We start from the raw sequence: 24,105 nt of genomic DNA, 5'->3' as shown, positions 1-24,105 counted from the left end.
CAGAGAAGGAAGAGACTTCTGTAAAGGCTTCCGGATTTTTCATCATATTAGATCTTTCCCAACCCTACATTATAAAAATGATCCCCATATTTCCCTCTGTATTTTTCTCCTTCCTTGCTTTCCTTCTTTTTTAACTTTGATCTGTCTGAAGTACATTTTAGTAGGAGGAGTGAGGTAGAGATTTAATTTTTCTATATGACCACCCTTTTGTCCTAACACTATTTATTCAATAGCCCCATCTTTTTTTGCCACTGATTTTAAATGTTTCTATTAATATGTTCATTTCAGTTCAGTCGCTCAGTCATGTCCGACTGTTTGTGATCCCATGGACTGCAGCACGCCAGGCTTCCCTGTCCATCACCAACTCCTGGAGCTTACTCAAACTCATGTCCATCAATTCAGTGATGTCATCCAACCATCTCATCCTCTGTCGTCCCCTTTGCCTCTTGCCTTCAGTCTTTTCCAGCATCAGGGTCTTTTCAAATGAGTCAGTTCTTGACATCAGGTGACCAAAGTATTGGAGTCTCAGTTTCAACATCAGTCCTTCCAATGAATATTCTGAACTGATTTCCTTTAGGATGGGCTGGTTGGATCTCCTTGCAGTCCAAGGGACTCTCAAGAGTCTTCTCCAACACCACAATTCAAAAGCATCAATTCTTTGGCACTCAGCTTTCTTTATAGTCCAACTCTCACATCCATACATGACTACGGGAAAAACCATAGCTTTGACTAGACGAACCTTTGTTGGCAAAGTAATGTCTCTGCTTTTTAATATGCTGTCTAGGTTGGTTATAACTTTTCTTCCAAGGAGCAAGCGTCTTTTAATTTCATGGCTACATTCACCATCTGCAGTGATTTTGGAGCCCAGAAAAATAAAGTCAGCTACTGTTTCCATTGTTTCCCCATCTATTTGCGATGAAGTGGTGGCACCAGATGCCATGATCTTAGTTTTCTGAGTGTTGAGTCTTAAGCCAACTTTTTCACTCTCCTCTTTCACTTTTATCAAGAGGCTCTTTAGTTCTTCCTCACTTTCTGCCATAAGGGTGGTGTCATCTGTATCAGTTCAGTTAAGTTCAGTCACTCAGTCGTGTCTGACTCTTTGTGACCCCATGAATTGCAGCACGCCAGGCCTCTCTGTCCATCACCAACTCCCGGAGTCTACCCAAACCCATGTCCAACGAGTCAGTGATGCCATCCAACCATCTCATCCTCTGTCGTCCCCTTCTCCTCCTGCCCCCAATCCTTCCCAGCCTTAGGGTCTTTTCCAATGAGTCAGCTCTTCACATGAGATGGCCAAAGTACTGGAGTTTCAGCTTCAACATCAGACCTTCCAATGAACACCCAGGATTGATCTCTTTTAGGATGGATTGATTGGATCTCCTTGCAGTCCAAGGGACTCTCAAGAGTCTTCTCCAACACCACAGTTCAAAAGCATCAATTCTTCCGTGCTCAGCTTTCTTCACCGTCCAACTCTCACATCCATACATGACCACTGGAAAAATCATAGCCTTGACTAGACGGACTTTTGTTGGCAAAGTAATGTCTCTGCTTTTAAATATGCTATCTAGGTTGGCCATAACCTTCCTTCCAAGGAGTAAGCGTCTTTTAATTTCATGGCTGCAATCACCATCAGCAGTGATTTTGGAGCCCCAAAAAATAAAGTCTGACACTGTTTCCACTGTTTCCCCATCTATTTGCCATGAAGTGATGGGACCAGATGCCATGATCTTAGTTTTCTCAATGTTGAGCTTTAAGCCAACTTTTTCACTCCTCTTTCACTTTCATCAAGAGGCTCTTTAGTTCTTCTCCACTTTCTGCCATAAGGGTGGTGTCATCCGCATATCTGAGGTTATTGATATTTCTCCCGGCAATCTTGATTCCAGCTTGTGTTTCTTCCAGCCCAGCATTTCTCATGATGTACTCTACATAGAAGTTAAATAAGCAGGGTGACAATATACAGCCTTGACGTACTCCTTTTCCTATCTGGAACCAGTCTGTTGTTCATGTCCACTTCTAACTGTTGCCTCCTAACCTGCATACAGGTTTCTCAAGAGACAGGTCAGATGGTCTGGTATTCCCATCTCTTTCAGAATTTTCCACAGTTTATTGTGATCTACACAGTCAAAGGCTTTGGCATAGTCAATAAAGCAGAAATAGATGTTTTTCTGGAACTCTCTTGCTTTTTCGATGATCCAGCGGATGTTGGCAATTTGATCTCTGGTTCCTCTGCCTTTTCTAAAACCAGCTTGAACATCTGGAAGTTCACGGTTCACGTATTGCTGAAGCCTGGCTTGGAGAATTTTGAGCATTACTTTACTAGCGTGTGAGATGAGTGCAATTGTGCAGTAGTTTGAACATTCTTTTGCATTGCCTTTCTTTGGGATTGGAACGAAAACTGACCTTTTCCAGTCCTGTGGCCACTGCTGAGTTTTCCAAATTTGCTGGCATATCGAGTGCAGCACTTTGACAGCATCATCTTTCAGAATTTGAAATAGCTCAACATCTGAGGTTATTGACATTTCTCCCAACAGTCTTGATTCCAGCTTGTGCTTCATCCAGCCCAGCGTTGCTCATGATGTACTCTGCATATAAGTTAAATAAACAGGGTGACAATATACAGCCTTGACATACTCCTTTCCCAATTTGGAACCAGTCTGTTGTTCCATGTTCAGTTCTAATTGTTGCTTCTTGACCTATATACAGATTTCTCAGGAGGCAGGTCAGGTGATCTGGTATTCCTATCTCTTTAAGAATTTTCCCATCTCTTTAAAAATTCTCTTTAAGAATTTTAATATGTACTGAATTCCATATGATTTTTTTCTCTTCCGTTGAACTATCTAGTCATATTCAATGCTATTTTAGTTGTTATAGCTTTATAAGTTTTAATATCTGTAAGGATATACTTCTTGTTACTTTTTTCTTATTACTCTTCAGGATTTTCCTGATGATTCTCATACTTTGCATATGAATTTTAAGATCAGTTTTCAGGTTTTTTAAAAATCCTATAGTTTACATTTATTTGGATTGCATTAAATTTACAGATGAATCTATGGTATTAATTTTTTCCATCCAAAATTAGGGTATGCTTTTCCATTTATTTGGTATTTCTTTTGTGTCACTCAGTAGCATTTAGAGTTTTTTTCTGATAGAGCTTGAGCCAAGCAGCCTTACTTTTATTATTATTTACAGTAACTTTTCTTTTGATTTTTTTCAGTTTTCCAGATATATAACCATATCACTGGCACATAATGATTATTTTATTTTCTCTTTTCCAATTTTTATATTTCCTATTTCTTTCTCTTATAATTATGTTGTCTAGTACCTCCAGAATAAAGTAAATAATAGTGATGCTAGAAGATATCTCTGCCCTACTTCTGACTTTAAAGGGAATTTTTTTTTTCAATTTATTTTTTTATTTTATTTTATTTTTTTTAATAAATTTATTTATTTTAGTTGGGGGCTAATTACTTTACAATATTGTAATAGTTTTTGCCATACATTGACATGAATCAGCCATGGGTTTACATGTGTTCCCCTTCCTGGACCCCCCACCCACCTCCCTCCCCATCCCATCCCTCTGGGTCATCCCATTGCCTCGGCCCTGAGCATTTGTCTCATGCATCGAACATGGAATGGTGTTCTGTTTCACATATGACAATATACATGTTTCAATGCTACTAAAGGGAATGTTTATAGTGTTTACCCAGTAAGTGTGAATCATGGCTTGTTTTACATAAACATCTTTATTTCTCCTTACTCAACATTTTTTTAGGGAGTGGGATAAAGTAGAAAAGGGTAGCTTTATTGCTTTGCCAGGCAAAGGGAGCCACAGTGGGCTGATACTCTCAAAGTAAGTGACCCTTACTTAACATTTCTTTCTTTTTTTTTTTAAGGGGAAATAATCTTTAATTTGTAAATCTCTTATGTGAGTCGAGAATAAAAAAGAACCAATAATTTCTTAAAATGAAATAGATAATATTGGAATATTTAAAGCTTACTGAGTGGAACTTTTTTTTTTTATTGGAGTATAGTTGATTTGCAATGTTGTATTAGTTTCTGCTGTACAGCAAAGTGAATCAGTTATACATATTCATATATCCACTCCTTTTTATATTTTTATTTTAGTTTTTTTTTTTTTTTGGCCATACCACACAGCTTTTGGGATGTCGGTTCCCCAATCAGGGATTGAACCCGGGCCACAGCCGTGAAAGCCCAGAATCTTAACCACTAGGCAACCAGGGAACTCCCTCTCCACTCTTTTTTAATTCTCTTCTCATATAGGCCATTACAGAGTACTGAATATAGAGTTCCCTGTGCTATACAATAGGTCCTTACTAGTTGTCTATTTTATATATAGTAGTGTGTGTGTGTCAATCTGGGTCTTCGATTTATCCTTCCACCCCACCTCTTTTCCCCCTTGTTAACCATAAGTTTGTTTTCTGCACCTGTGACTCTTTCTGTTTTGTAAATCAGTACATTTATACTCCACATTTCTTGACTCATTCTCTCCCCTGAATACGAAATATTTATTTTCATCCATTGTTAAAAACTTATATTCTTCCATTGCCTAACAATCATCCTTAATTGCATCATCCGAAGACAGTAAAACTCAGGATGTGGACGAATGAGCAAAGTAGGAGAGACCCGAATTAATGGTTGAAAGAATTAAAAGCTCTTTTCTACCTGTGAATCAGTTTCCTGAGCAATCAGCTTCACCTAGAGTAGGAGCCAGTGACTGAAACTGGAATTGCCATTGGCTTGAGCAGTTTGGGGTTTCTAGAAGTGCTGAAGACTTAAGAGTTTTTCTGGGTTTTTTTAAAAATAAGTTGTTTGGAACTTCCATTACAAAAAAAAACATGGTAGAAGAGTGGATTTTAATCTTTAAAGGAAAGGAAAAGAGAGAGGCATGGAGAGGCAGTGGGAATAGTGGAAGAAGCTTAAGCTTCAGAGTCTGACCATCATTCCAAATCCTGGGCTGCTGCCTCTTGGCTGTGCAACTTTGGCTAGGATACTGAACAGCTCTGCTTTATGGCCTTTCCCTTAGTCTCATCACATGATGAGAAACTGCCGTTCTTTGGGACAAGTTTTACTCTACAGCATTTATGGCATTATATGAAAATGGCATAAATGAGTGTTTAAGGCACAAAGAGTGTTTTCTTCTCTCAGTAGTGGAAGTAAAGACTAGTCACACTTGATATATTTTAGAGAGATTTTCTTGGGATGATATGGGGGCCTTTGCTCTGCAGTTGGTACATCTGGGACTATTATAGCCGGCCTCTGCCAATGATAATTACTGTGTCTTTGTTACTCTGCTTCTCTGTCACGGTTGCCTCCACAAGGGTCCTCTGAGCTAAAGACTGGTTTCTTCCCATCTCCTTTTGTCAGCTTGTCTGGTATGGCCTTGTGGTGATCATATCGCTTTAGTGGGTTCCCAAAAAGCAGCTCAACTCTCTTGATCTTTCTGGCTCCTCTCATGAGAGACTTCAAGCAAGTATCCAAGCTGACGAGAGAGCGCAGAGGTGCATGTGCTTCAGTCGTGTCTGACTCTTTGCAACCCTATGGGCCATAGCCTGCCAGGCTTCTCTGTCCATAGGGTTCTCTAGGTAAGAATACTGGAGTGGGTTGCCGTGCCCTCCAGAGGATCTTCCAGACCCAGGGATCAAACGTGCATCTCTTATGTCCCCTGTATTGGCAGGCAGGTTCTTTACCACTAGTGCCATGTGGGAAGCCCCTGGAGGTGCATGGACCATAGTATATTCACTGTGCCTAGATAAGAATGGGGTACAGGAAGGGATCGGAAGAGATATGAAGCAGAAAGGAGACTAGAGAGATGCTGGGGCACAATGTAAAAAACTTTAAATGCCAAGCTAAGAAATTAGGAACAGTGAAAATCTTTTGAAAATTTTTGAAAAGGAAGTAATGATTTGATCCAGCTTGTACTTTAGAAGTGTAACTCTAGTCATAGATTGTAAAGGCTAGACAAATGGTACTTCAACTTTATTGCACATAAGAATTGCTTTTTAAAATGAGCATCGCCAGGCCTCACCTGAAGAGATTCTGATTAAATAAGACTGAGATGAGGCCTTGGGAACAGTTTTTAACAAGATGATCAAACCACACTTTAAGAAAACAATGGACTACAGATTGAAGGAGAGAAATTAGTTGGCAGACTATCGTTATCAATAATATACAGGAGAAAAAATACCTCAAGAACTAGCTTTAACAAGTACAGTAGAAGAAAAAATCATTTTCTAGTGACTTTTCTCAAAAAAATCACCTAATTTTTAATTTTAGTTAATACATATCAGTGTAAAGTGAAAAATGAAAGTGTTAGCTGCTCAGGTATGTTTGACTCTTTGAGATCCCATAGGCTGTAGCCTGCCAGGCTCCTCTGTCCGTGAAATTTTCCAGGCAAGAATACTGGAGTGGGTTGCCATTCCCTTCTCCAGGGGATCTTCCCAACCCAGGAATCAAGCAGGCAGATTTTTTACTGTCTGAGCCACTAGGGAAGCCCTATCAGTGTAAAATGTGAGTCAAACAGAAATCTAGAAGGAGTTATTAATAAAAGTTAAGTTGCATTTCAAATGGAAAAACTAAGAGAGCCATCCCTGCCTTTATTTTTTTTTTTCAGGTTAAGGTACTCAAACCCCTAAATACAATTGCTGCTCTCTATCTATCTAATATTTAGGATATATGTCTTTACAAGTATAAAGAAGGTTTGCTGCTGCTGCTAAGTCGCTGCAGTCGTGTCCGACTCTGTGCGACCCCATAGACGGAAGCCCACCAGGCTCCCCCAGTCCCTGGGATTCTCCAGGCAAGAACACTGGAGTGGGTTGCCATTTCTTTCTCCAATGCATGAAAGTGAAAAGTGAAAGTGAAGTTGCTCAGTCATGTCCGACTCTCAGCGACCGCATGGACTGCAGCCTACCAGGCTCCTCTGTCCATGGGATTTTCCAGGCAAGAGTACTGGAGTGGGATAAAGTAGGTTTAAATCTCACCTATACTCTTAAATGGGCTTCCCAGGTAGCACAGTGGTAAAGAATCTGCCTGCCAATGCAGGAGACCCAAGAGACATGGAGTGGATTCCTGGGTCAAGAAGATCCCTGGAGTAGTAAATGGCAACCTGCTCCAGTATTCTTGCCTGGAAAATTCCATGGACAGAGGAGCGTGGTGGGCTATAGTCCTTGGGGTCGCAAAGAGACACGACTGAGCAACTAAGCACATATATGTACGTTTAAACAGATGAAGGTGGGAAAAGAAATGCTGATTAATATATGAGTAACAAAAAGGACAGCAAGAGATTTTCTAGGAATTATAAGGTTTTGAGTGAATAAACCAAAGTCAAACATTAATTCATATAACTAAACTTGTAATTTTTCCCTTGTTGAAGATTATACAGCATTTAAGATAATGTGCTTTTATTAGAGAATGTGAAATAGCTCAGAAGAAGTTGCTTCCATTTTTTTTCTTTTTCCAATCCTGAATAATTATGATATAATTATGTCATACTTTTGTATCAAGTTTGTGTATGTACTCAGTCTTGTCCTACCCTGCAATGCCCATGGACTGTGGCCCACCAGGCTCCTCTGTCCGTGTAATTTTCCAGGCAAGAATACTGGAGCAGGTTATCATTTCCTACTCCAGGGGTTCTTCCCGACCCAGAGATTGAACCCACATCTCTTGTGTCTCCTGCATTGGCACATGGATTCTTTATCATGGTGCCTCCTGGAAAGCCCTGTATCAAGTTTATCAGTTTATAAACCATTTTTATAGGTATTTCATATACCTGCAGTAACCTTAAGGCTTAAAGTATTATCAGTAGTTGACAAACTAAAACTCAAGCAGGATAAATGTCTTAATCTAGGTCACACAGCTATTATATGATAGAGATTGGACTCTCATCCAGGTGTTCTGCTCCAAACCAATTTTGTTTTCCTCTGTCTCAGCTTTTCCTTGTTACTGTATACTAATATACCCTGTGGTGTCTATCTTCCCCTCTACAATCCAAATGAATCCCTAAGACTTACAGGTGAACATCTTAAATATTTTTAAAAAAATATTTATTTACTTTTATTTGTTATTTATTTGGCTGAACCAAGTCTTAGTTGAGGCATGCAAACTCTTAGTTGCAGCATGTGGGATCTAGTTCCTTGACCAGGGATGGAACACAGGCCCTCTTCATTGAGACAGCTGAAGCTTAGCCACTGGACCAGCAAGGAAGTCCCATCTTAAATATTTTTTTAAAAATTGCTTAGTGTTGAAATATTTTCATATAGATAGATAATTTAGGTATCAGAATGCAGTTATTTGATAATAAAACTAACTGAGCTGATATAAATAAATAATTTGATTTAAAAATAAATGGGGAAAAAGACAAATCTCCATTGCAGAGTTCCAGATAATTCATCTAGTTATTCTTCCCATTGGGGTGTGGAGTATAACTTCCCACCCCTTAATTCATGCTGCATACAGTGACTTCCTTCTAAGAGTACAATATGGAAAGAAAGGGAAATGACTGTGTACAATGGAGAAGGCTGACAAATACTGCCTCAGCCAGGTGATTGAGGTCAACATCAACAGTGATAAGTCATGCTGACATTATGTACCCTTGACATGATATGATGGAAATGGCCCTTTACCTCGGTGGTCTTCCTCCTCAAAACCCACAACTCCAGTCTAATCATCAGACAAACCCCAGTTTTTGGACATCCAGGAAATACCTGACCAGTGCTTTTCAACACTGTCAAGGTCACCAAAAACAAGAAGGTCTGAGAAATTCTCAGAGCCAAGAAGAGCTTCAGGGGACTTCCCTGGTGGTCCAGTGGTTAAGACTTAGTGTTCCCAATGCAGGGAACACCTGTTCAGTCCCTGGATAGAGAACTAAGATCCTGCGTGCTACATAGTGGCACAACCAAAATAAATAAATAAATAATTGTTTAAAAAAAAGAACTTCAGGAGACTTGACAACTAAATGTAATGTGGATTCCTGAGTGGGATCCTGGGACAGAAAAAGGACATTACATTAAAACTAAGGAAATATGAACAAACTATAAGTGAAGTGAAAGTCACTCAGTCGTGTCTGACTCTGCGACCCCATGGACTGTACAGTCTGTGGAATTCTCCAGGCCAGAATACTGGAGGGGGTAGCCTTTCCCTTCTCCAGGAAATCTTCCCAACCCAGGGATCGAACCCAGGACTTTAATTAATGATAATGTATCAGTGTTGGTTCATAAGTTGCAGCAAACATAAGATGTTTATAAAAAGGGAAACTGGTGTTGAGTATATGAAAACTCTACTGTCTTACAGCTTTTCTGTAAATCTAAAACTATTCTAAAATTAAAAGTTTATTTTTTAAAAAAAAGGGCTAGAATAGAGTAACACTTGATAAACCAATTCCCTTCTTGGTAAATTGCTGTGAATTGAAATCTTATGTATCTTCCATCCTTAGGTTGATATCAGGGTTGCAGTTAATATCATTAAAGAATTATCTCAGTATCATTGCAGATTATCCAGCTTGAGTATGAATTATCTTGAAGGAAGTGAGTAAATAAATTTTTTGGTTTTAAGTAAAGAAAACCCACAAAATTATCAAATAATGCCTAAGTATATGGTGACCCTGAGTATAAGGCAATTTCTTATCTTTCCAATGAAAAAATGTTTTAAAAAGGAATGTGGATGAAATATTTTTACATACATATTTAAGATTATAATTTTAATAAAATAATATGAATTTAGAACTATTATTTCCCTCCACCTGTCACTTTTTTTTTTTTTTAGTTCTACCAGTTTATTGCTACCAACTCATCTCCTTCCACCCTGATGCACACATGGTCAGTCATGTAACCCCATAGACTGCAGCCCACCAGGCTCCTCTGTCCATGGACTTTTCAAGGCAAGAAGACTGGAGTGGGTCACTTGTCACTTTTTATGAGACAACATTGCCTAGATTTTTTTCACATGTGACTTTGATGTCAATCTTCAGCACGCAGTAGGTTGTCAGTAAGTGTTTATTGAATGAATGATAGTTTGAAATCAGATATATGGGGAGCCCTGCGTCAGTCTGGGAGGATCCATTGAAGGTTTTTGACCAAGAGAGCAACACACAAAGGTAGAGTGGTATTTAGCCTTTTTTTCAGGGGAGATGGAGGTACCACAAATCCTCTGCTTCTGGGAAGCCAGCTGTGGCCAGGTGTTGGCCTTGGGGCAAGAAGAAGTCCTGACCCAGGGGTCAGGCACATCTGGTTTTAGAAACTGCTGGAAACTGAGTGGTCCCAGGTGTCTTTGAGGAGGTGGCACTGAAGCCAGGACCTGAGGGTGTGAAGCGTCAGGACAAAAGCAGGCAGAGACTCTGTCAGAGACATAGAAGGAGCCCACTGTGAGCAGAACTAGCAACTGGGGGACCCTGGAAACCACACAACTTTTTTTTGTTAAGTGCAAAGGAAAAATTGGGGATTGACATCTGATTTACAGTTCTAAAAAACCATTTCCATCTGTGAGAATGGGTTGGAGGAGGAGGTGAGAATGGAAACAACTTCCCTGGTGGTCCAGTGGTTAAGAATCTGCCTGCCAGTGCAGGGGACACGGGTTCGATGTCTGGTCTGGGAAGATTCCACATGTTCTGGGGCAACTAAGCCCATGTGCCACAGCTGCTGAAGCCCTTGCACCTAGAGCCTGTGCTCTGCAACTAAAGAAACCACTACAATGAAAAGCCCGAGCACCACAATGAAGAGTAGTCCCCATTCACCGCAAGTAAAGAAAGCCCGCACAAAGCAGTGAAGACTCTGTGTGGCAAAAAATAAATAAATTTTTAAAAAGGAGACTGGAAGCAAGGAGGCCAGGTTGGAAATGATAAGCAATAATAATGATAATAATAATAGCTAACATGGCTAACTAAATGCCCAGGCACTTTTTAAGCACTTGTAAGAACCAACTCATTTAAGTGTACCCCCCAGTAAGCACCTCTTTCATTCTCAAAAATACCACAGTTGTTTGTTTGTTTTTAAATATAGTTGCTGGACAATATTAGATAAGTTGCAGATGTACAATATATAGTGATTCACAATTTTTAAAGGTTATACTCCATTTATGGAAGTGTTAGTTGCTGACTTGTGTCCAACTCTTTGCAACCAACCCCATAGACTGTAGCCCACCAGGCTCCTCTGTCCATGGGATTCTCCAGGCAAGAATACTGGAGTCGTAGCCATTCCCTTCTCCAGGGGACCTTCCTGACCCAGGTCTCCTGCACTGCAGGCAGATTCTTTACCATCTGAGCCACCAGGGAAGCTATACTCCATTTATAGTTACTATAAAATATGGCTGTATTCCCCATGTTGTTCAATATATCCTTGTAGCTTATTTTATAGCTAATAGTTTGTACTTCCTCTCTTCACGTACTCCTGTATTGCCCCTCAACATACCCTCTCCCCACTGGTAACCACAATTTGGATAATAAATTCCAGAAAACTGTGAATCAGCCAGTTAACAGTGTCAGAGGGGCTTAATGGTTGGATTGCTGTTTCCTTCTCCACCCATCAATTTCAAACCATTCTGTGAAAACCATTAACCAAAATGCTCTATAGTGCAATATTAAAGTAGAAAAAACTAGAACCTGATCTCTCAACTTGCCGAACCTCTTCCTTTCTGTTCCCTTCTGTCTTCACCCTGTCTCTTGGTTCTGAGTTTATATGGGCATTTCTGTCTCTTTTTCCCAGTGGCTTTTTTTTTCCTTTTTCTTTACCTCTCTCCCTCGAGTCCCTTTTCCTGTTCCTGTGCGCTCTGTGTTTCTTTCCTCTTTCCCCTCTTTGCCTTCCTCATTCCCTCTCTGCTCCCTTGCCTTGCCCTAATGTCCCTCATTGTTCCCTCCCTTAACTGGCCAGTGAGATACTGGCATGTCCAGTGAATCTGTTCTGTTCAGTATATTAATGCTGTTAATAAAATGTATATTGTATATACAGTACAATAATGAATGTTCATCTTATTCAGTAATTAATCAAAAATTAATGTTTACTATTTCCATTTAAAACTAATTAAGACCCACAAGACTCAATGTACTCTTCCAAAATGCTTCTATAGATGATTGTTATGAAGTATTTTAAGTCTTTGTATCCCAGTTCCTGAACTGACATCTCTAGGAGAAATTTACCTAGTACCCCATTCATCTCCAGTATTCTTGCCTAGAGAATCCCATGGACAGAGGAGCCTGGCAGGCTACAGTCCACAGGATCGCAGGAGTTGGACACAACTTAGCAACTAAACTACCACCACCACCACTCATCTAACTGGTTTCTCCCAACCCCTACACGCTCCCTTCCCACTCCACTACCACCTCTGCACCTCCACTGCCTTCTGAACCTCAGGACTGTCCCCAGCTCCTACACTGGACTGCATCTAAGTCATACCAGACCACATCTATTCTTTAAAACATTAGAGGACTTATGCCACTGTCCACATTGAACCAAATGTCTAATTCTTCCATGTTTATCTTAGTTTATTTCCTCTGTTAACTTTCGTAAAGCTTGATACTTTACAAACTATTGCTTTTGTTCTGAAGCTTCTTTTTAAGATGCTTTTATTTTTACATGTGAGAGTGCATCTCCTTTTGGGTGCCTGGTTCCAAATATGGGGGTACCAGGGACAACCCCTCTTCCCCAGCAGAGGCTTCCCTTAGTAAAGGAGCGTTCCTCTGTGCTCATCTCGTATATAAATCACCACGGAGCTTTTAAATGAGAAAAAACCCAGCTGACCCAGAAGGTGGTATTTATAAATAGTCCTCCAGTCCCCCCTCCTTAAAGCTTGTCCACCTAATCCTCTTCTCTCAAGATAGGAAGTGACTTGAACTTTGAGCCTTAAAACTCAGGTTCTTTTTTCTTTTAAAAATCTGGTTGGCAGAAAGCTGTTAAAAAATGTTTTCAGCCAAATGATGATCAGCCATAAGAGCTTATCTTTCATTTCCAGCATTTTTAGGCAAATATGCTGCTTCTTTTGTGGACCAGCTTTTCTCATTGTTATTATTATAAGACACTTTCCTCAATCATTTTTATTTCTTTTTACTGATAGGGTATCATGGATTTGTATTTTTATGATTTAGAAAGCTGTTCCCAAATGACTGCACAGGAGATGTAGGTTCGATCCCTGGGTCAGGACAATCCCCTGGAGGAGGAAATGGCAATCCACTCCAGTATTCTTGCCTGGGGAATCCCATGGACAGAGGAGCTTGGTGGGCTACAGTCCGTGGGGTCGCAAAGAGTCGGACATGACTTAGTTTCCATCTAATAACAACAACAACAAAAATGACTGCATCTCTATCATAAGCTAAGAGCCTTTCTTTTCACCCTTAAAATCACAGAACTTGGAGGGTCTCTAAGTAACCTTCACCCCAGTATCTTTGAATGGAGCTCTATTTGTATTTCCCTGATTTTGTGTTGTATGTGTGGGTGTGTGTGTATGTATGTGCTCAGTTGCTTAGTCTTGTCTGACTCTTTGCGATCCCTTGTACTGTGGCCCACCAGGCTCCTCTGTCCGTGGGATTTTCCAGGCAAGAATACTAGAGTGGGTTACCATTTCCTCCTCCAGAGGATCTTCCCAACCCTGGGATCAAACCCGTGTCTCCTGCATTGGCAGGTGGATTCTTTACCTCTCTGCTACCTGAGAAGCTTTTTGTGTTGAGGCTAAAATGTCACAGGTTTAGGATTATGAAATGAACATAAGCTATAGACATTAGTAAATAATATTCCAGATTAGGGTACATACAGGATATGCCTAATTGTTGAAGTGGCCAAAGATACTTTTTTTTTTTTTTACTATATTTTCCCCAAAGATAATAAGTCCTTAATCTGATCATTGATAAAGAGAAGAGATGCTTATATTAAGGAATTAAGCTATATGTTTTTAGCAGCCTCTCTCCCTTATAAAATGGAGGAAACAAATTCACTATCCACTATCAGACAGAATAATTTAAGGCTGTTTTCTTTTTATCCCCTGACAGATTGAAGAGTAAGTCCTGGTCCCAGGCTTTTGTTTGCTGACCTAGGTCAGGGACAGTAATGCTTTTTCTAGAAGCTACTAGGTCTGATCCATCTGTTGCTTTGTGAGGAGAACCCCTTCCCCAAGGCTTTTCCTGCAGTAGTTTTGCTAGAATGTCCTACTTGCATTGTGAGCCTGGAAATTTGGAAGTAATTTTAGTTCTCTTATTTAAGAAAGGCTGGTGTCCATTGTGGCTATATTAGTACATAAGAGACTATCTGCAGGAAAAGAATGAAAAGCATGTTCACTGCAGGTTGAATGAGTACTGTGTCTTCTGAAAACCTTGGGCTTAAATGTCTAAGGCAGTTCTGTTTAGATCTGAGTTCAGCATGGACTTGCTAGAGCAGTAGTGCCTGTTTTATTTCTCCAGTTGGGAAGCTTTCTCTTAATACACAGAGACTCTAGAACGGGTAGGTATATGTATGTTGTTCAGTCGCAAATTTGTGTCCAGCTCTTTGCGACCCCCATGGATGCCAGGCTTCCTTGTCCTTCACTATCTCCTGGAGTTTGTTCAAACTCATGTCTACTGAGTCAGTGATGCCATCCAACCATCTCATCCTCTGTCACCCCCTTCTCCTCCTGCCCTCATTCTTTACCAGCGTCAGGGTCTTTCCAATGAGTCGGCTCTTTGTTTCAGCATCAGTCTTTCCAGTGATTATTCAGGGTTGATTTCCTTTAGGATTGACTGGTTTGATCTTCTTGCTCTCCAAGGGACTCTCAAGAGTCTTCTCCAGCACCACAATTTGAAGGCATCATTTCTTCGATGCTCAGCCTTCTTTATAGTCCAACTCTTACATGTGTACATGAATACTGGAAAAACCATAGCTTTGACTCTGTGGACCTTTGTTGGCAAAGAGATGTCTCTGCTTTTTAATACGCTATCTAGGTTTGTCATAGCTTTCCTTCCAAGGAGCAAACATCTTTTAATTCCGTGGCTGCAGTCACCATCCACAGTGATTTTGGAGCCCAAGAAAAGAAAATCTGTCACTGTTTACACTTTTTAAGATATGGCCTAAGCAAGTGTGGATACTTTTAACTTGCTTTTAGATTCAGTCGCTAAAATTAAAAAGTGGAATGTAGAAATATGAAAGAGGTGAGAAAACCACGTAGGTGCAACAGGGCAACTGTATCAAGTGATATAATGAGCTTGCAGGAGAGTTTGTTAGGATTTCGCACACTGAGAGGAGAGTAGCACAACCAACACAACTTCAAAGCAATGGTGGGTTCATGTCCGAGGACAGTGCCCAAGCAGGTCGAGGGCACAGGAGGTTTAGGTACCAATCACATTCAGGGCACACTACTGGATAACCCTTGGTTCTCTTTTGTGACCTTTTTTATATAGCAGCAAAACTTAGAGTCTCTCCAGAGGGTTAAATGTAGAACCATTCCATACATAATGATGCTCATGAACTGTGTCATTCAGAGTTCTGCATTGCAAGCTACCCAACCCATGGAAAAGACTCTCGGAGGCTCTCTGCTGCTTCAGAACTGACTGGCAGTCAGAGGGACAAGGGACACACTGCAGGAAGCATCAGGCTAGCACGACCTGCTGCCCTACCCCGAGGATCTGCCGGCTTCTCCTCAGATCCTTGTGTGACAACAGCTTCAGGGCCCCGGGTGTCCCAGCCTAGGCCATGTGCTTGCCCCCAGCTGCACCGTGACCAGGAGACAAGCTGAATCTTCTAGTTGCTATAGTGCAGAGCACTCACTGCCTCCCACAAGGGAAGGGAGACTGCGGAGTGCTGGTTGGGAAGAAGGTTTGGTTGCTAGACAGCCAGGGGGGAAAAAAAAACATAAACTATCAACTGTATTTATCTGAAGTTTAGTCTCTTTACAAATATTAACCATCTTTTTCAGGCTCAACCATGCATGGAGAATATTAATTTTCTTTTCCTTGAATGCTTTGTTCATTGTTTTTAAAAACAAAAAACTTGGTCCCATCTTTTTAAATTTAGTCTTTATTTTTATCAGAGTTGTATGTATACTTCATGTAGAGTCATAGTTCTACCTGGTGTCTAAAGATGAAGAGCATTTCATTGCTCACACTGTGATTTTCTACTCCCCAGAGAAAACTGTTTTTACTTCTTTCTAACTGATTTATTTGGTGTTTATCTTGATATTTCAAAATAGTGCACTGTGGTTATATCTTAATGTTTCCCTTTTAAGCATTATTTATCGACTTTCCACGATGAAAATGAGTTTTGTTCTTTCTCAATACTTTACTCTTAATCACACATACATTCTCTTCTCCTTTCCCCATCCTCCCAGGATAATTGTGTTGAATCTATGATCTGTGTTTTTATCATCACTTTGTCAGCACTGCGATGAAGCTGTGTAGTATGCTGTGACTACTCCTTTCTCAAATACCACATTTAATTTTCCCCTAATGCTAATAATTGTTTTTTTTTAATTTGCTTAAATTTTCTATACTTCTCACTAATTTGACCCCCAAACCTCCCCTAATTGAATCAACCCTCTTTCCATATAAGCACATCAGATGTTCTATGAATTTCATCTTTTTGTTTTTGTTGTTTTTAATTTCATCTTCTTAAATGTCTCCATAAGTGTTATGGCTTGCTCTTGTCTGGATCCTGGACCAGTCGCCCTCCAGGCCTGCTAAGGAGCTCTTGTCTTGGGGTCTCCGTCACCGTCTCTGAGGAGCCCTTTGCTGTTTCTTATTTTAGATCCCTTGCTTCCTGGATTCCATGTCATCCTCTTCCTTGGTCTTCCCTGTCATTTTGAAGGAGCATGTTACCATTAGTTTCTTGAGAAAGTAAAGGTTTATTAGTTTTAGGAATCATTTCTTTAAGAATTTTAAAGGCACTGCTCCAAGTTTTTCTGTCCTCCAGAGTCCCTGTTGAAAAGTCTTATGCATTCTGATTTTGATCTTTTGGGTAACAACTCATTTTCCTTCTTGGAAGCTTGTCTTTAACCTTGATATTCTGCAAGTTCACAGTTATGCGATTCAGGCCCTTGCTGGACCTTTTCAATCTGGGACATTTTCTTGAATTCACTTTTTTGATGACTTCCTCTCCTTGTTTTTTTCTGTTCTTTCTCAAAGTTACATTAGCTAGATGTTGGGCCTCCTGTACTGGTGTCCAGTTTTTGTATCTTTACTCTTGTTTTCTATCCTTATAGTCTTTTTTTCTTTCTAAAAGTATTTCTCAACTTTGTCTTTCATCCCAGGGGAGAGAGGCAGTCCCACGGGCAGGGTCCCAGTTCTCACAGCTTATTGGCCCTGACCTAACAATAAGAGGGAACAGCAGAGGTCATTTTGCTCTTGGAAGCTGACTTCTTTGAAATGCAGCCTTCAGTTAAGCTCTTCATGTGTTCAGCTTCCATCTCTGTCTGTGTTGTACTCCTTCATGTTGACTCAAGGAGGCGCCACCTGAGACAGTCATCTGTAAATGCTGGCGATGTGGGGTCACTGTTTCTGTGTCTCCGTCTTGGGAATGGCCTGTTTACTGTTAAAAGTGATGTTTGTGAAGCCATTGCCTTGAGGCCCAGAATAACCAGGCATGTAAAATTAGACCAGGGGATGAGGTGCTTAAGGTTCAGGTTCTGGATATTTCAGACTGAGGCACCTGTGAACATTCAGTCATTTAATGTGTTCCAAATGTATTTTTATAATCATATGTGTGACATGTATGTATATATATCCATGTATCTCTCAGGAAGTAGGGAACTGGAAATGAGGCTATTATAACCTCAAAATGGTGGTAAAGAACCCGCCTGCCAATGCAGGAGATGTGGGAGATGTGCTTTTGATCCCTGGGTTGGGAGGAGGACAGGGGCAACCCACTCCAGTATTCTTGCCTGGAGAATTCCATGGACAAAGGAGCCTGGCAGGCTAAGATCATAGGGTGGCAAAGAGTTGAACGTGACTGAAGTGACTTAGCATGCACGCAGGCTAAAAATTAGGTAAGAGACATTCGCCCACTTGCAATGAATTGTAATAGAAATGTGATCTTCCCACGTCATTGGGAAACTTGTTTTCTGCTCAGGCCCTCAGAGAATCATAGATGGTTGGGGTGAGGACTAAGTGAGTCCCCATTGGGTTTTTCTACATAGAAGACAGATGGTATGGCAAACTTGATGCCTCTCCCCTCTTGCTGCCTAGGCTAGGCTTGTCCTAAGAACATCCCACAGCAGTTTGATATCATTTCTGTGACCTTTGGGTGTCCTGTGCCCAGCTTGAGGAGGCCAAGGTCTACTCAGTAGCTCTTCCTGCTCCCAGGTTAATGGACTTGATAGATCCCTTGTCCCCACCTCCCCACTTGTCATGCAGGAAACAACAGCTAGGAAATTTGTAAGTGTAATGACTGTGCTGAGCCCACAAAGACCCCCACAAAGACCCCCTTAGGTTCCCTGCTGGTCTCTGCCTGCCAGCTTCCTGGACTGATATCTCAGCTTTGACTTGAATGGTTTCTAGGCTAGGGGAGCAGCCTAACCCAGACATAGCCCATTGGCTTCCTTTGCAGCAGCTACTTAGCTCGGACAGAGCCGAGGGGACCCCCTTTTGCCTGTGACTATGATGTCCATCACGGGCCTGGCTACAGCAAGGAAGATGGCCAAGTTCCAATCTCAGACCCTGGCTTACCTGAGATTGAGGTCTGGGGCTTACCATTTGGAATGGTACTTTGGAACCAAAGTGAAGGGTTTTTTGTTCCTTTTTTTTTTTTAATGTAAACTTGATAATTTTATTGCCAATTTAAAAATAAATGACTTTATATTGATTGTGAGGGGGGAAAAAAGCTACTTGAGGGAACTCCTTGGCAGTAGTTTGGACTCTACGCTTTCACTGCTGGGCCCAAGTTCAATCCCTAGTCAGGGAACTAAAATCCCAGAAGCTAAGTGGCACAGCCAGAAAAAAAAAAAAAAAAAGCATTGCTTGAGAGGTCTGGATTTGTGAGTAACGCTTGTGGACTGTGATTTTCACTGTAGGGCGATCTCCATGAGTCGTGTCCTGGGATTTCTCTCATACCTGTTTCTTCAGGTCTTTTTATCTCAGCTGGTCAGTTTCTGTTGGAAAATTTTTTTAATTTTGCACTGTTCATTTTCTACCTCTTTCTTGCAATTGCTAGACGTGTACCATCTGTGAGCTCTCATGTGGCAGATAAAAATATCTCCCCTGGGTCTCTGCATCTTCCTTTAGATGTCTTCTGCACTCTCTTCCACATTTGTATTTGCTTTCTTGGCACTTAGCGGTCAGGCCAGCTTGCTGAGAAGTAAACAGGAGTCAATAGGAGCAAATCTGAGACACCTGGAGGACGAAGTAGGCGGCTTCAAGGTCTTCTTTTTCCTTAATATACTTGATCAGAAATTGGATGAACCTTCGGGATGCTGAGACAGGGAAGATACTCTGGCAAGGAACAGAAGACCTGTCAGTCCCTGGCGTGGAGCATGAAGGTACTTTCCACCCTTTTCTGCACAGGGCTGATGATGCAGAGCAGGGCCGGGGTATCAGGGAGCTAAGTTGACGCAGCACCACCAGTGGACAGGCCTCTGCAGGCACAGCATGTCCATCCACGTGATGCTGAGATTTCTAGTGCCTTCCTTATGCCTGCTTTCTTCCTAGTGCCTTCTTTCTCCTACTTCCTAAAACCGACTCTGTGCTGAAATTTTAGCATTAGAACATACCCAAAGATATAAAGTAAGATCTTGACTTTTTTTCTGAAAGAAAATTTGTGTTTTTATCTCCCTGAAATAAAAGAAAAACCAAGGGGTTAAAACCCACAGGACAGACTGGAAAGAAGGCTCCCATTCAGCCTCCATCCTGATAAGAGGAGCTGGGTAAGGCCTTTCGGTGCACTAAATCTGGTGTTCCTTGAAGATCTTTCAGTCAGATGCATTGGACCAGTTTGGGATCTCTGCCTTTAATTAAAAAGTATAATTCTGTTACCGAGGCATTCTCTGAGATTTAGCATAGATAAGATATGCTCTAAATCATCTCTAAGAAGCTCCCAGAAATGGTTTCAATATTTCTTTTTCTTTACCAGCCCGTGTTCCCAAGAAAATCCTCAAATGCAAGGCAGTGTCTCGAGAACTGAACTTCTCTTCAGCAGAGCAAATGGAAAAATTCCGCCTGGAACAAAAAGTCTACTTCAAAGGGCAATGCCTGGAAGGTATTCTGCTACCTACATGCCTCGTATCTGGGCTTAGGGTGACAAGGGCAGAAGTCAAGACTCAGGGAACTAAAGCCTTGCTTTGATAACATCCATTTTGCAACTCAGCTTGGATAGGGTTCCTACACCCTGGCAGATCAGGAGCTTGGGCGAAAAGCAGAAACAAAGCTGGCAACTATGAGGGGCTCTGAGCCTAATGAGAGGATTACTGACCCTGGAGGGCCTGGGGGTGGTGCCGGCTTTGTCACTGACATCACGAGGAAGCTGCTGGTTAGGCGCTGGTACAGTGCTTTCCATACTGTCACATACAGATCCCACTGGCAAAGGCACCCTGCAGTGAGTTTTCTTCACCACTGAGTGTAAGAGTGCACTCCGTGTCTTAGATCTAAAGTGACAAGTGAAAAGGCCTGTTCTGTGCCTCTGTGTATAATTTACATCCAGCCTACTTATAAGAAAATGCTGTTGGTCCTAGTCCTTCAGATCTCAGAGCATGGGGAACAGACCTCTGGTGTGGTTCAGGGCACAGCCTGAAGGGGGCTTCCATGTCCTTTCTCGTGGCCTCTGACCTGGGAGGTTTCTGATGGCTTCATTGGTGGTTTCTGGGGTAGGAAGAGGCTTGCTCAAAAGGATGGGGGCACAGAGCCCCGAGACTCTGCCCAGGGTGCCAGCTCACCCACTTTTCCTTCTTCCTTCAGAATGGTTCTTCGAGTTTGGCTTTGTGATCCCTAACTCAACAAACACCTGGCAGTCCCTGATAGAGGCCGCGCCCGAGTCCCAGATGATGCCAGCCAGCGTGCTAACGTGAGTGAGTGGGCTGCAGGGACGGTGGAGGTGTTTAGAAGCAGCAAGTCCAGGCACATGGGACTCATGGTTCCGTTCAGCAGGCAGGCAACCTAGGTTGAGAACAGGGATAAGAGTATCTATGGTATCCGAGGTCACAGCTTAACTGACTTCAGTCACATGAAAAAGATAGTATGATAGAGTGGAAAGAATTAAAAACTTCAGACTAGACCTTTAGACTGAGTTCCTGATTAACCATGACTAGCTGTGTAATCTTGGGCTATGTACTTCTCTGGGCCTTACTCGTCTCCTCTCTAAACGGAGAATTAATAATCCTTCCTGTCTCACAGAGGTAGAGTGAGGATAAAATGAGATCGTATGGAAGGAAACTAGCAAATAACATAAATTAAATCTATGCTAATTTGCTCCCTTTCCTGACCATCAGACTTCTGGTACTCTGTACTTCATTTGACCCTCAGCAGAATCTGGCAAAGTCCTAATTCTGTTTTAGAGGATAATGTTTGATTGTAGTTTTTCAGAGACTCACTTACCATTTTTATAAATTTTCTCCCTGCTCAAAGAATAATTACTTTGTCCTTTGCCCCCTAAATCAGTCAGTCACTGCCCACCTACCATTTTCTCTTCCGAAAAAATTTTAGTCTTTTAAAGATTTTAGCAGTACTGCATGGTAGCAAATCATGTACACAGATAATTGTGTGATATTGGATCACCTCTTTAAACAGGTCCTTTATGAAAACCACATTGAATTTGTAAATAGAGGTTTTTTTATTTTATGTCTTAGATAGATTTTTATTTACATAATAGTATAAACTATAAAATACTATAACTTTATATAATAGTATAAGTTATAAAATAGTATAAATTTATATTTAATCAGTCAGTCAGATCTTGAGTTCCTTATTTACCCATTTTTTTATAATTAATTACCAGCAAAAATGTATCTGGTAGATATTAACTACCCTGGGAAACAGTGTCATAGGTAGAAGGGCATTTTTTAGATTTTGTTAACCCTTACTTGACTTCTTTGCCAGGCCTGATTTCTTTCAGGTGCTAACACCAACAAGTCTACGATAATATATTCAGGTTATTTAAGTTCTGTCTTACTTTTTAGAACCCCAGAATAGCACTACTCTTGTTTTTAATTCAGTTTAAGAGGAATTTGATTTGGAAACACTGACATACCCACCAAGAAGAATGAAATTGCACACTGTGTACAATACAGGTGTGTCGTTTGGGGTTATTGAACCATAAGCCACAGAAACTGACTTTGGCTTACAGGACAGAGTTGAAAGGGTAGGGCTGAGACCTGAGCAGCCAGAGGATGTAGGTGGCAGGAATCATGGATGGATTCCTCAAGGAGCAGCCATGGGAAGGATTTTGCTCAGGGGAGAGATTCTGATTGGCCCAAATTATATCCTGTGCCTGCCCCTTTGCCAGGTGAGGGAGGGGCTGCTTGACTGACCATGGACTGGAGATAAGGGTGGTTCCCCCAAGAGAAGAACAGAGTGCTGTTACCCAAAGTGAGGAGAAAGATACAGGACAGGCCAACCCACAGCTTCCACCAGAGTGAGTTTTATAGGAAAAGATACCACCCCTGCAGTCTCAGGTTTTTACGTGAATCAGAAAGTCGTATTTATAGGCACCTCTGCGTGCAGAGCACTCAGAGGGCTTTGGATGTACTGTGGGTTAAGACATGCTCCCTCTTCTAATTTCTGAACTTGAAGAAGATGAACCTCATCACATAAGTTAAAGGTCATGTGAGACATCTAACCCCATGTGATCTTAATATCCCCAACCCAAGGTTATATAGGTGAGTGCATGTCCATGGGCCCAGTAGACCCAGATTGAAACTACTTTGTGGAAATGAAATCTGTTGCTAACACACTCACTCTTCTGCCCTCTCTTCTGACTTACAGTGGAAATGTTATCATAGAGACAAAGTTTTTTGACGACGATCTTCTTGTAAGCACATCCAGAGTGAGGCTTTTCTACGTTTGAGAGAAGAATGTGTGTGCATTTCAAGAATTGATTTTTTTAGGGGGATGGAGGAAACTGTTTACTTTTTTCCTCTACACCTTTGATTTTTGGCACTTTGACCCCTGATTCCTTCTATGGCAAAACCCACCTGCGGCCACCAGGGGACCAGCTCTGTGTAGGTAACCAAATGGCTTTTTTCTCTCAAGCCACCATCTTCTGCTGACCAGAGTATAAACTCCCTGTCCCAGACCAGGGCAGAGGGCATACCTCGACTCCTTCCTGGAGTAGACCCAGGGACAGACACACGCCACGAGCTGTTCCCGTCACCCTCCCTGCCTCCTCCTTGGGCCCTGCAGGCAACACATCTTCTTTTGGCCCCTGGTTTTGGAAAACTTCATGTTCCTGACCCGCGTTTAGTTTTTTCCTACCGTTTCTATTTCATACATTCTTATACATTTAACTTGTAAAATAGACTGATATTATTATTATTACATAATTAATTAAAACATGTGAATTAAAATATTCCTACATCTTTAGCATGACACTGCTTTCATCTCTCCTTTTTTTTGGAATGTGAACCTGGCTCCATGATGGGAAGAAAGACATTTATCAGACTGTAGGATCACAGCTCTGTTTTGCTCAAGAGGACTGATCAATCTTGCGGGTCCTGAGTGCTTCAGTCACTGCTTTCCAAGAACGAACAACACACTTGAGCAAGACCCATGACCTTGACATTTGTCTTTTAGACGTGATATTTAGTGGCTCTCTTCTACAACATGCATGTGCCCTCCATCTGTCTATTATTTTTAACTTTTCCCCTTCTTTTATAATCTGCATTGGTTCAAGAGGTTTCCAGAGAGGTTGGAAGTTCTAAGTTGGTCAAATAAGGACTCTTAACTTCATAAATGAGAGACTAGAAGTTACAAAATGAAGAAAAGGTCTCCCTAAACTCACCTGGAGAACAATGATGGGGAAGTACCTGGATGGGAGGGATGCTGGGAGACCTTGAAAACTGGGGTCAGAGGGAGTCCGTGTAGGGGAGCAGTAGTTATATCCGCAGTGCTTTTAAGTCTGATAATAGAAAACTAAAAAAGGGTTCTTCTGGGGACTTCCTTGGTGGTTCAGGGGTTAAGCATCTGCCTTGCAATGCAAGGGACACGGGTTTGATCCCTGATTGGGA

General features: G+C 41.4%; 1 protein-coding gene across 16 annotated transcripts in view; it reads left to right on the top strand.

Annotated features, from left to right (window-relative positions):
* Positions 1 to 23,467, top strand: part of PDE6D (phosphodiesterase 6D) — a 56,031-nt gene extending 32,564 nt beyond the window's left edge. For 13 of the 16 annotated variants that reach the window (XM_081585656.1, XM_081585664.1, XM_081585659.1 and 10 more), the window contains 4 exons: positions 19,343 to 19,431; positions 20,022 to 20,147; positions 20,843 to 20,948; positions 22,865 to 23,467. In XM_081585656.1, coding sequence (XP_081441782.1) covers positions 19,343 to 19,431; positions 20,022 to 20,147; positions 20,843 to 20,948; positions 22,865 to 22,946 — 403 coding nt within the window. In that variant the 3' untranslated portion in view covers positions 22,947 to 23,467. Of the gene's footprint in view, positions 1 to 19,227; positions 19,432 to 20,021; positions 20,148 to 20,842; positions 20,949 to 22,864 lie in introns of all 16 variants that reach the window. The other 3 variants (XM_081585670.1, XM_081585669.1, XM_081585668.1) reach the window with 1 other exon arrangement.
* Positions 23,468 to 24,105: the final 638 nt, after the last annotated feature.

The sequence above is a fragment of the Giraffa tippelskirchi genome, chromosome 3 (genome assembly GCF_054371585.1).
Source record: "Giraffa tippelskirchi isolate mGirTip1 chromosome 3, T2T-mGirTip1v1.2.pri, whole genome shotgun sequence".
Lineage (NCBI taxonomy): Eukaryota > Metazoa > Chordata > Mammalia > Artiodactyla > Giraffidae > Giraffa > Giraffa tippelskirchi.
The sequence above is the reverse complement of the archived record's forward strand: the minus strand, read 5'-3'. Positions and strand labels throughout refer to the sequence as shown.